This window comes from Thunnus maccoyii, chromosome 2, assembly GCF_910596095.1.
Source record: "Thunnus maccoyii chromosome 2, fThuMac1.1, whole genome shotgun sequence".
Classification (NCBI taxonomy): Eukaryota; Metazoa; Chordata; class Actinopteri; order Scombriformes; family Scombridae; genus Thunnus; species Thunnus maccoyii.
This window is the reverse complement of record NC_056534.1, coordinates 31148024-31161096: the sequence shown is the minus strand read 5'-3', so window position 1 is coordinate 31161096 and position 13073 is coordinate 31148024. Positions and strand designations below refer to the sequence as shown.

At 42.5% G+C, this 13073-nt stretch overlaps 1 protein-coding gene across 2 annotated transcripts; it reads left to right on the top strand.

Moving 5' to 3' along the window:
• Positions 1-4: 4 nt before the first annotated feature.
• Positions 5-12353, top strand: rfx1b (regulatory factor X, 1b (influences HLA class II expression)). Of its 2 annotated transcripts, none has more exons than XM_042426695.1 (18): positions 5-111; positions 1254-1629; positions 6183-6280; positions 6420-6509; positions 7333-7406; positions 7547-7844; positions 7945-8126; positions 8207-8326; positions 8905-9026; positions 9427-9545; positions 9719-9822; positions 9915-10066; positions 10210-10307; positions 10426-10575; positions 10687-10898; positions 10989-11142; positions 11254-11299; positions 11414-12353. In XM_042426695.1, the coding sequence occupies exons 2-18, from the start codon at positions 1281-1283 to the stop codon at positions 11593-11595; spliced, it is 2550 nt and encodes an 849-aa protein (XP_042282629.1). In that variant the 5' UTR covers positions 5-111; positions 1254-1280; the 3' UTR covers positions 11596-12353. The 2 variants fall into 2 exon arrangements, with proteins under 2 accessions (XP_042282629.1, XP_042282620.1); XM_042426686.1 differs by having other exon boundaries at positions 6-111; positions 6417-6509.
• Positions 12354-13073: the final 720 nt, after the last annotated feature.

Sequence of the window (13073 nt, the reverse complement as noted above, 5' to 3'; positions counted from 1 at the left end):
GGTAGTCCTGGCGACAAGAACCAAGCAACGGGAGTCAACAACAACAACCTTAATCTGAGGGGGCGAAAAAAAACTTACGACTAAAAAGGACATTGCTGGGATAAATTAGAGGTGAAAAAGTACAGTATGTCACAATTATAATTTCATTTTCGCTAAATTATATACGCGTGTTTGTTCGTACAGTCGTCAGCGTTAAGTGAAGCTGGTCGAGCGTGTCGGTGATGAAAGTGGTTGCTAGCTTCTTTCCAAACGCAGACCGTTGTTATGGCGATGTCAGATCTTTGATAAGAGCACAAGATGGCGGGTGTGTGTGTTTGTTACAGTGTCAATCGTACTTTTTTTTTTATAACGCATTCGCTTGAGTGCCCGGGCTATTAACGTTACCAACACTTTCGATTACTGTGAATTTATAAGTATACGTGAGTGGTGTCGTGGTGATAGATTTGCCGACTTAACCAACACATGAGTAGCGAGCAACTAGCCAGCTCGCCTTAACGTCATAACTTAACGTGAGCTGGCTAGCTGTGGGAAGCTAACGTTACCACTCTCGCTTTCTCAACTCACTTTTCAAGCACAGGATACAGAAAAGCATATGAAACTGCTCCCGCAACTTAAGCGTGTATGAGTTGTAAACGCTAAGATATGAGAACAGCGTGTTGCGTAACCTTTTTGTGACTTTGAAAAAGTTTTTGGATCTGACATTGAGTTCGGTCAGTCACTCCCGTGAACACGGTGTGCTTGGATGATCATCTGATTGTCTTGTTTGCCGTGTTGGTTTACACAGGAGTGGCTTATCTTCCAGTGGGATGGCCTTAAGTGCAGACTGGCAGTGGGTCCAATGATTAATATGCATTTATTAACAGTGGTAATGGTAATAAGGTGTTAATGGTGAGATCTGGGACTGTCCATGGTCGTATATTTTCTCACTTTGAATGAGTAATTTAGTTGTTTAATTCATTTGAAATGCTGTGGTTACACCGAATTGACCTTGTTTTGTAAATTGAGTCCATGTCTGTATTCATGGTGGTGTGTTTTATACTTCATTCAAACAGGAAAGCCTCTAGACTACTGCTTAGTCTTAGACAAAAGCCCTACTTCCTCCTCTGGTTTATGTTCCATACACACCCACAGGCGGCACACACACTACCTCTATGTGGCTAAAACATAGAGGCGACATATTGTGCCAGCAAAGTGTGTTTCTGTATATGTTTGTAGCACTTTCATCAATGAGTGCTGTCTCTTTTCATCCACAGAACTAGCGCCTCAAAGCTTAGGTTGCCATGGCAACTTCTGGATACTCAGAGGACCTTCAGCCTCAGCAGGCCAACACAGTAACCATAGCAACACCAGCTGCCACCACACCCTCGTCAGCAAAGGCGGCACACTTCCTGTCCGAGATCCCACCAACATCTGGAAACATTGCATCTGCTAACCAATCAGCCGCCGCCTCAAAAACAGGACAGGATGCACTTTGTTCCCAGGCGCCGCCCACCCAGGCCCAGAGCCAGAAGGCAGTGGTTCTGACCACTCCCACGCAGCACTACGTAACCCCTGAAATCCAGCACTCTTCGGTCCAGAAGAGCAATGGTCAGAGCAACTCGCCTCAGTACATCATAGTGACGGTTACAGGTGAGAAACTGAGTGACACACACACATACTTACATAATGCACACTTTGCACACCAGGTATTACACACTTTTTGGCTTATGTAAGCATTAGAAGGGCATGATATGACATGCAGTTTGAGCAAGCTTCAGTTTGTCTCACAAGGCAGTTTCTACAATGTAAGCAACAGGCTGGATCCTGGTTGGAGACTGGCAGCTTGTCCAGTACATAATGATGGATTCTAGTTTCTGAACAGTGCAGAGGAGAGTTGTTTGAGTATTTGTCTTTAAGTCTTCAAAATAGTGACAGAGGCTAGTCATAAGCTGCCAAGAATTGCTTACATTTTTTGACAAGTAGTATAAAAAAGTTAAAAAAAAAAAAAAAAAAGTTTAAAAAAAGTAAAAGTGGTATCATATAGTGATGAAACAGTCAGTCAGTGAGTCGATCAACAGAAATTTAATCGTCAACAACTTTATGATCAAATAATTATTGAAGTCATTTATCAAGGAAAAATTCCAACTGTATCTTGGTTCTCAAGTGTGAGAATTTGCTGCTTTTGTCTATTTTTTATCAATCTTTGAGTTTTGGACTGTTGGTCTGACAAAATAAGTCATTTGACGACCTCGCCATACGTTTTGTGAACTTGAATTGGGTTTATACAATTTTCATCACATTTTATAGACTAAATAATAAGCAGATAAGTTTCATTTTTACTTGATAAACAACTCAAGTTTATAAAAGATTCAAGGTTAACTTTATTGTCATTCTAAAATGAATGAACAGAGGCAATCAGATGATGTCATTCTATGGACTGATAGAATCAGTATATAATCGGTCACATAACCTGATATAATCTATCATGTTATATCATCTTCACTTCCTCAACAGCAGGACTTTTAAGAAAGAATTTGTGTGTAGTTTTGGGCTGGTCATCAGTAGTCATTGGCACAAAACATGTTTCAATGATATACACACACAGACGTGAGGAATTATTTTACTACATTTATTTAAAACAATCTCCTTAATTATAGATATACATATAATGGTTATTATATATTATGACGATGTTTAGTCAGTTCAGTGTTTGTTAGTCATGAATGGTCCTCAGATCCCAAGTTAAGTCCCACCAGGATCAAAAAACCCCTCTGATGTAGTTTGGCTGGTTGGGTGGTGCATACATTATCAGAACAAAATAAGCTGATGGTCTTGGTTGCTAGGCTGCACAGACCCAAACGTGGGAGCATGGACGACTGATGGATGGAACCTGACTTTGCTTCTCCTCTGCTGCTTTTGGTTTTATAGAGAGTTGGTGGTATAATTAAAAAAAAAAAAATTATCAACAGGACGTAAAGGAACATTTTGCTGATTTTCTACCTTATCTCTAGCTATCTGAATTAGGGATATAGAGTGAAAAACATATGCAGTTGTTGCCGATGTTCTCTGTGTCTCTGGGGCGCAGCTGCAAAATCTGTTGTTCTTCCAGCAACAGTGCTGTTTTATGACGTGTACAGTGACGTAGTTGGGGGCAAGAAAGTAGTACAGATCTTCAAGTGGTGCCTTCAAAGACGGTAAAGTGGGTCTCCCATAACACTCTACTACAATGTATTTGGAAGAAAACTAGTTTCATGATGCCAGGCTGAATATCGTGTTGCTGATTTTCTCTGTGATTCCGCCGACGAAGAACCAGAAAATTTTGAGCCTCATGTGGACAGAAAAGCTGAATCTAACACAAAAAGAACTAGCTTTACAATATAACGTCGGAGCAGAGATGTGGCGGCACTACTATTACAGCTAATGAGGCTGGATATAGTGCTGTGGAATCAGACAAAACAGAGTGTGGAGGAGGAAGCGACCACCGGAGCTACTTTCCAGCAGCAGCCAAAAGAGGCACCACAGCCATAGTAGCTTTGCAGCATCGAGCGGTGACCAGTGAGGATGGTCAGAAAGAAAGGAGACAGACTGAAAACACAACAAACTTTGCGGTGCTTAGGTAAACCTGACTTTGTTTTCTGACAGTATATTATATCGGACTTTAACTCTGAATACAGAACAGCACAACAGTGACTGTGTTACTTGTAACTTTTGTGGCTGCATCCAGTTTTAAGTGCAATCTGATCCCGGCTCCTCGTCATCCAAAACGATAAAAGAAACAGTGTTTGGTTCCCAAACCAAGCTAAAATGGAAATGGCAGACTCGGAGGTTTTTTGACTGTCCACCAGCAGCTCTGGCAGCATTATGGGTTGTGTGTCAGTAAGTTTGCACTGATCCACATAAATAACTCCAGTGCGCCATTTATATTATGATCCTCGCACCCTGGTACGAGATATCCAGACTCCATGAGGAAAAATGTTTTCTAAAGGAAAATAAGCCTCAGTAAAGATATATAATGCTGCTCACTAACTTTGTCTCTGCTAACCGGGCACTTTGCTGGGAAATGTACTCGCCCCCTGCGTTCCGCAAACAGATCGTCAGTAGCGGATTGGATGGGACGTGCGCCATGCATTCTGGTTGTTGTACGATTCCCCCTTAAGAGCGATATGGGGAATCTACAGCCTTTTTCTCAATTAATTGCACATTTCTACTTCATAAGTGACGTAGTTTTAAGAAATCATCATATTCACAGTGGTGAAGTTTCCCTTTAAAGTATGCAATTCCTGCAGTGGTACAGAAAATGAGCCAATATCTATGGTAGCTAATGTAATGTGAGCTTGCAAGGCTTTGGAACGTTTCCAGACATTACTTTAAATTCATTTAGGCCATTGCTTTTTAAAAATGCATCCTGAATTAAAACCAAAAAAAAAGCTCAGTCCTAACTAAATCAGTTTCTATTCCAAAATACGGTGTTAACTAATGGAACTGAAAGGGAACTAATCCCAACACTGGTGACTGTCTGTATGTTTATTTTAGGGCTGTCTATTCGTAGATCTTTTTGCCTGCTGGTATCAAGTGACACTGTACACTCTCACCCAGAGTGAGAGACTCAATGCCTGGAGCTTGTCTCCTGCTCATAAAGTAGGACTACTGAGTTAGCTGAATAACTGTGCTTATTAAAACATTTCCCCATATCTGAAACATAAAAAGAGCTGGATTGTACTCAATACAGTTATGTTAAGGTACAGTAGTAATCCTGCCTCATGAGAGAGGACGCATTTTGCTCTTTTGTTCTATAAATCTGTCCACATTTATCACAGCAGGCAAGAATGATGTATGTGAAGATTTCCACTGTGTTCAGAGTCATTGTACACACAGTTTAAACACCATAATTGCCTGCTTCTTTTGAAAGACACAGAATGGAGCGGAAGGTATCATGTAACATAAGCCATTTTTTACTTTAAATATAAATGAGTTTTGCAGCAGGGATTGTGCAGAAGCAGCTGGACTGAACACAGCACAGCTTCATGTCTTCACCAGTTACATTATAAGAGAAATCTTCTAAATTAAATTTATTATATAGTTAAAGACTACAACTGGGATTATTTTCATCAATTAACATCTCTTATTTTTTTCTAATCAATTAATCATTTAGCCTACAAAATATTAAAATATGTGAATCAAATCAATTAAGAAATCTCTTTTGAGGAAGAATATTTGATAGTTTTATGTGATAGAAGACGTCACTGATTAATAAGAGAATGAAAAAGTGCTAGACGTGTTTTCTGTTGATCAACTAAATGATCTGCGGAGACTCTGTCAATCAGGTCTTTGAATATCCAGATGTTCTAAGGACTGGACTTGCTTTAGATTCTTAAAGATGAAACACCTCCTCAGCTTTGATTAATCGCCTGATTGTGTCAGTACCATGTGATGAAAATTGCAACGACTCTCCCGTTAACAAGACATAGTTGGTTGTTACATGTTTATGTTCCAGAGTTGTCTTTTCTGACAAGTCTGTCTGGATGAACCTGGTGAACTAATAACTAAACAACTAAATAAAGACATGGAGCAGAACGGCTTGCACAGATTAACATTTTTTTCAGTCAGTAGCCTCATTAGAGGTGGAAATGATCCATTTGCTAACCTTCGGGAAACACCGTGTAATTTCTCGTGGTAACTCATCTCTTAAGCGGGCTGTGGAAGTATTACGGGAAGGATTATGAAGTATTGGAAGTATTATGGGGGGATAACTGGCCAAAGTAGGAAATCATTAAAGTAAAAGGGTCCTAGGAAGTGTATATTAGCGTCTCCTCCACCCAAACTCTATCCTCTGTTTACGCCCTCTATCCCATCATCGCTCATGTGTCTCTCGTTTTCCCTCTCTCATCTGATCTGCGTGTTTACAAGATGGAGGGATTTCTCTCCATCTGGGGAGATTAGCTGTCCAAGGCTGTCCCTCTGTATGCGAGATATAAGGGGGGAAAGGAGAGTCCTCACCATCAGTCTCTCCTCAGCCGTACAAAAAACCCCCCCAAAAAACGAGAAACGTAGATGTAGGATGTTCTGCAGTGGCTGTTATTACGATTTGGAAGCAGTATGTCGTGAGTACTGAACTTGTGGTGCTGGTGGCTGGCTTTTCTGTTGACAGTTGTTTTATGATCTGATGAAACTTCTCTCCCTCACCCTCCCTGTGCGATCCCCAGAGGGCTCCGTTCACTCCAATGACAGTCTGTCAGACTCCAGCCCACCTGCCCCAGGTGTCCCTACTCAGGTGGTCCAACCAGTGCAGACCACCACACAGGTAAGACACACACACACACACACACAATCACACATATATATATACACACACTCCCAGAATTTGTCATTTGATTGTGTAGGAGCAGGTCACAGGTGATGATAAAGTTTGATCTTGAAACTGTGGATTTGCTCTCCAGCAGAGGTCAGTGTTGCAAGCGGTGTCACAAGCAGCCAAGAGGATTCAGTCTGGTCACATCAACAACCTGCAATCTGTGCACATTAACCAGGAGGTAAACACACACACACACACACAAAACATTTCATCTTATCATGTAAGAAAAACACACAATACATACATACAATTAAAGTGTAGATGTGTTGTGATCATGATGTCTTTGTCCACTGTTACGCACAGTAGAAAGAGAGGGATGCAGGAGAGAAAGCTGTTAATTGACCTTCTGACCAAAAGCATCATTTCTTCCCTCTTTCTTTGCACGCCTCTCTGCCTTTCTTCTTCTTTCGTTTCCACATGCTCATCACTGACTCTCACTGCGCCCTCCTCAGGCGGTCATGCTCTATCAGGCACCCATTCATACCAAGATATTATGTATATAGTAACATCAGCATGTGTGTGATTTATAAGCAATCATGTTATTGTATTGAATTTCCTTTTCCATGGATTGTGTTTGGCGCACCACTCACATTTATCTGTAACGGCAGACTGCTTCTTTCTTCTACTAAGGCCAAAGCTGATAGTATAGAGACAGACAGCTATCAAGTTGGTGTTTACGTATAATAGTGGTGATGGTGAGACGTCAAACAGGTTTCAGAAATTGGGCCCGGCCGCTCTGCCCCTCCTTGAAACAAACTCCTTCTTGTTGTTACAGTTGTTGAGCACACCACACTTTTTTTTTTTCATAAGTAGTATTAAAATAAAACGAGTCGAGGGGCCGAAGATGAAAATAATAGCTTTAAGCTAACTGCCACAATACATCAAATGGTGACATTTATGTTTAATATTTTACATGGATCAGATAAATAAATAAATTCATCAAGTGTCTCTCTCTCTTTCACTCTCTGTTCCTCACTGTTGTTACTGGCTGAAATCTCAAGGTGGATCAGGTTTACTCTGGCCAGGTGCAGTATGTGGACGGAGGAGGAGATACAACTTTCACCACATCCACTATGTGAGTAGAAAGAAACCTGCTCTGTGTCAATGAAGCATATCTCACATACACACACAAACATACCTTTCACTTTGCAAATTTACTGGTTATACAGCTGTTCATTCATGTTCCTGTGTGTTTGTACGTCTCTCTCCATCCAGCCGATCAAGCAGCTACCCTTTCTCCGAATCGCCTCTCTTCTCCCAGACCCCTCCCACCTCCTCCTCCGCCTACTACGAGGCCACGCCCAGCTCCGACTCGGACATCAGCGGATCTGTGACCTCGCAGCCAGTCTCTGTGGCAACAGCAGGAGCCAATAGCGGGGGAGCTGCTGTGAGTGGAGGGGGCTACGTTATTCAGGGAGGCTATGTTTTAGGAGGGGGAGGAGCTGGAGCATCAGCAGCAGGTGGAGGAGGACAGAGTTACTCCAGCCCTAATTCACGTGCCCCACCTGCTACTGTGAGTACTCAAGTTCACTGTGAAAAACCCATTCTTCATAATCTATAACATGACATAAAGGTTTAGAAAATTCAATTCTGTCACCGTCCATCTTCCCCAGGTGCAGTGGCTGTGTGATAACTACGAGGGGGCGGAGGGGGTGAGTTTACCTCGCTGCACCCTCTACTACCACTATCTGTTGCACTGCCAGGAGCAGAAACTAGAACCTGTTAATGCTGCGTCTTTTGGAAAACTCATCAGGTCTGTCTTTATGGGGCTACGGACACGGAGATTAGGGACCAGGTACATAAACACACACACACACACATAGGTACATTGATTTTGCCAGATAAGTATCATAACTCTTCACGTGTGTGTTTCAGAGGGAACTCTAAGTACCACTACTATGGTCTAAGGATCAAATCCGGTTCCCCTCTGCTCAGACTGATGGATGAACAACAGCACATGGCGATGAGACAGCAGCCTTTCTCACAGAAAAACAGGTATCCACATTGTGAAATTTGTAAACGATAATGTTTACTATGTTGTCCATCTTAGTTTTGGTTATAAACCGAAGCATTGGACAACCTGATGATGGTGCAAAATGAAAAGTTTCACCAAAGTTATTACAGTGAATCCAGTACTTGTTGAGATACGTCATTGAGAACCACAAATGTGAGGCTCATGTGTTGCTAGAGGGATATTTAGTGGATCACCAAAGTCGTTAGGATGCATCATCTGGGCACCATGAATATCTGTACTAAATTTCCATCCGATACTTGTTCAAAGATGTCAGTGTGCCCTGGCAGCCTCAAAGCGATCACCAAAGTCAGTAAACTCCCTCCTCTTGGAACATGAACGTCTGTACACAATGCCATGGCAATAAATCCAGTAAATGTAGGAATATTTCAGTCTAGACCATCCCTAGGGTCATGCTGCTACAGTAGCATGGCTAAAAACGCCCCTACTGTGGTTTCATGTCTTTAAATCTTACAACTTCTATTCCTTCCTCTTCTTCTTCTTCTTCTTCTTCTGTGACTGCCTCTCTCTCTCTCTAAATGATGTATACTCTGTCTAACAGGATAAAGCCAATTCAGAAGACACAGGGCATCACCAATGGGACATCAGGTGGGGCGGGTCAGCAGCAGGCGGGAGCACTCTGTGATATTTCGGCCCAGGTGCAACAGTATCAACAGTTCCTGGGTGAGGAACACGCACACTCTGCTTGATGTTAACCATTGTTTTCTTACTATACAGTCTCTTATATGATTTTATTTTAAAGAAATGAATACTTTACTTTTAAACTAGACTCACTGTTTTATTTGCTATTGTATTATTGGTTATAACACTGTAATGAGCTGTGGTAACACTGTCATAATTAGTAGGTTGACCCCAACATTTTCTTAAAACCATTAGTGTAATTTTCATTATCTAAAAAAATCCATGTACATAACATGTTTTGCAATGCTGTTGCAGTAGTTTCAATCATCAGGATCTGATTTTTTCACACAATTCGCTCTCAACAAATAGACTTCAGTCTTACTATGTTATAAAGATTGACTGACGTGAAATTGAAGACCTGTCTGTGCTGTATCTTGTGTAGAGGCATCGCGGCCACTGCCAGACTTCATTGATATTGATCTGCAAGATCGAACCCTGCCTGATGGGATCCTTTTAGAACACCTCAAGGCCTTTCAGACTCTCTACAGAGAACACTGTGAGGTAGGCAGCCATGAACAAAGACAGGATACGTACAGTGATCATAATGCTTTTGATCCCCATGTTTGTGTCTTTATTTTTACTGCGTTCTAATGAAAATTTCAACAAATCATAACACCAGAAGTGCAAAGACAGCTTACACTCCGTCATGATGTTTATATATGTGATCCCTACAGGCCATTCTGGATGTGATGGTCAACCTTCAGTTCACTCTTGTGGAGACACTGTGGAAATCCTTCTGGAGGTTCAGCCAGAGCAGTGACACAGAATCACTCAACCTGTAAGTGTCAAACACGCAAAAACAATCCGATGGAAGAGATAATAGCACAAATCTGTATGTCTCATAATGATCACAACTGTCTCCTCCTGCAGGCACAATGAGTCTGAGAAGCGTCTGCCAAAATCGTGCCTGGTGGTGCTGTGTAAGTTCGAGCCTGTGCTACGCTGGACTAGAGAGTGCGACAACCTGCTCTACCAGACTCTGGTGGAGATCCTCATCCCTGATGTACTGAGACCCATCCCTAGTAAGTTAGTAAGGCATGTAAGAGGCCTGTATTTCAGAAAACTATTCAGTGAGGGAATCAAAATTCATTGATATATTTACAGCACGCCAGCCTGAAAAGGTGAGGGAACATGTTTAAATGTAAATATGCAACCTTCTCCTCAGGTGCCTTAACTCAGGCCATCCGTAACTTTGCCAAGAGTCTGGAGAGTTGGCTGACAGGCGCCATGATGAACATCCCCGAAGAGATGGTTCGCATAAAGGTATTTGCATGCTTATAGACCGATGTGAGTGTCAAGACGGAGCTTGGATGCAGTGACCAGTTGTGATCCAGTTTTTCTCATTATGTCTTGCTTGATTCTCCTCCCTCCTTTCCTACAGGTGGTGTGTATTTGTTCCTTCTCCCAGACATTGCGTCGCTACACCAGCCTGAACCACCTGGCCCAGGCAGCCCGCGCCGTCCTCCAGAACTCAGCCCAGATCAACCAGATGCTCTCCGACCTCAACCGGGTGGATTTCACTAACGTTCAGGTCTGTCTGCACCACTGTCCGTCTCCACTCCTCCCATCTATTCCTGTACATTGGTGTTTAAGTGAAATAGGGGCAGAACCCTGACACAGTCCACCTGTGTTCCCCCTTCAGGAACAGGCGTCCTGGGTGTGTCAATGTGAAGACCGCATGGTCCAGCGGCTAGAGCAAGACTTTAAAGTGACCCTGCAGCAGCAAAACTCCCTGGAGCAGTGGGCTGCCTGGCTGGATAGTGTTGTCTCTCAGGCCCTAAAACCTTACGAGCACAACCCTGCTGCCCTACCAAAGGCTGCCAAGGTCTTCCTGCTCAACTGGTCTTTTTACAGGTGAGAGAAAAAGTAATGTGTCAAGTGTTGGACAGCACCAACTGAAACGTTTGGTTTTTACACCATGCATCTGCTCCCCTCTCTCACCAGTTCTATGGTTATCCGGGACCTGACTCTGCGCAGTGCTGCCAGCTTTGGCTCCTTTCACCTGATCCGCTTGCTGTATGATGAGTATATGTACTACCTGATAGAGCACAGGGTGGCCCAGGCTAAAGGAGAGACACCCATTGCAGTCATGGGAGAAGTATGTGTCTGCAGATACAGTCGCTTACATAAAACCAGCCCGCATTTGATGTATAGTACCAATCAAAAGTTTCGACACATTTTCTCATTCAAGTGAATTTCTGTGTTGCAGTTTGCCAGCACTGTCAAGAGCCGAATCTCTCCGGATCTGGAGAAAGGTAACTTTTAAGCGTGGTTCTCCTCACAAATAATTTCCATTTTTCGATGCATCGTTTTCTCTGAGCCTCCGTTATCAGGTCACTTATCGTCCTGCCAATGTCTGTCTCCATCAGATGAGGAAGAGGACGATGAGGAAGAGGAGAGCGACGAGGACGGCGGAGACCTGGTGCTGCAGTCCAACGCTCTGAGCGCGCTGGAGGGCGACGAGAAAGACGAAATGGAGCCGCCTACCAAGCAGCCCAGGACCAGTTTAAACCTGCACACTCTGACTGAGACAAACAGCACACCACCTTAGTCACTCATTTGTATAATTAACACACACACACACCTTTGCTTTAACTTTAACATCATGTCATCCCATTCTGCACCCACCCCTGTGTATGCTTGTGGTTTGCAAACAGATGATGTTCGGTGTTGAGCGTGTGGTCAGCCAGTGTGCGTGCAAGCATGTGTGAAAAGTGGGAGAGCGCTTTGCCAATTTTTGTGTTGTGTACTTTTGTGCTGCCATTCTTTTTCTCTTTGCCTTCGCCTGATCATTTTCAATCCTTCCCTTGTTCCCTGTGCCTTCCCTGATTATCTAGTGGCTACACGTCAATAGCCGCTCCTGTCCAGCCTATTATATATACAGTATATATACACATATATATATATATATATATATATTCTTGATTCCCTCCTGCCCCGCCTTAACCACTGACCTAATTGCTGTGGAGATAAGAAGACTCCAAAATACTCTCAAAAATATCACTCACATTGCCTTTAAAGCAATGACTATGCAGGGGAGCTGGACTTAGATGAATGACACTGTCTGAAATATACATTTTTTTAAATGTCAGAGTAGCATCTGGAATCATACTGTACCATGAATTTAGGTGGCACAAAGATGTAGATTGACAGCTATTTGTGGATGCCATATTTTACTTTTTTTTATGTGGGTTCTTTTTAATTTGGCCAACTAACTGATACCCTGTGCCTTTGAGAGATTTCTAGCCTGAAAAAGCTTGTATTCTATATATTCTGTATCGGTGGATTAATAAATGAAGGTCCTGTGAAGTAGTCTTGGTGTTGTCATGAACTTTAACTAGCTGTAACAAAAAAAAAATTGAGATGGTAACAGTCGAGCCTTTTTGTGATGAGTCCGCCCAGTTTGCTGTTTTTCATCCATCTTGCCTTCATCCATCCATCTATCCATTCATCCATCCTTTCAATCTCATCTGTTTCACACACACACACACACACACACACACACGTGATACAAGTGCTACCCCACCCACCACACAGACCTTCATAGATGCAGTGCAACTTGAATGGACTACAGGACAAGGCCAAAGCTTATCCCACCCAATCAGCAGCACTTACAACACTGTATCCGTGGCAACCTTTGTACCAGCTAGATGTACCAGCTACAGCTATCTCAAAGTTTTTGTAGTGCAAAAGTAGATGTTTATTTTCGGGGTATCTAAACAACCGCAGCTATTCTGTATGTTGCACATATTGTAGATAAATATTCTGTACCTTTTGTGAAACGCTGTCGTATATCTAAACTATTTGTATGTTGTTTAACCATTACTGCCTTAAGAAATATGTCGTGGTATGTCCACTATCCAGAGTATTGAGCTATATTTTTATTGTGATGATGATGATGATGATGATGGACCAAGCATGTGCATATGATGACTTTACAAAGAGCACATGCCCAACCAGCAGATTCTCACATGCTGTTAGCAGATGTTGGTTTTTAGTGTTAAGAGGGAAAAAATAGAAATGGTATCA

Coding starts and splice junctions, on each gene's coding strand:
- rfx1b (XM_042426686.1), top strand. CDS start 1,281: ATGGCAACTTCTGGATACTCAGAGGACCTTCAGCCTCAGCAGGCCAAC. Junction 7,407..7,546: donor ACTTTCACCACATCCACTAT/GTGAGTAGAAAG, acceptor CTCTCCATCCAG/CCGATCAAGCAGCTACCCTT. Junction 9,546..9,718: donor TCTACAGAGAACACTGTGAG/GTAGGCAGCCAT, acceptor TGATCCCTACAG/GCCATTCTGGATGTGATGGT.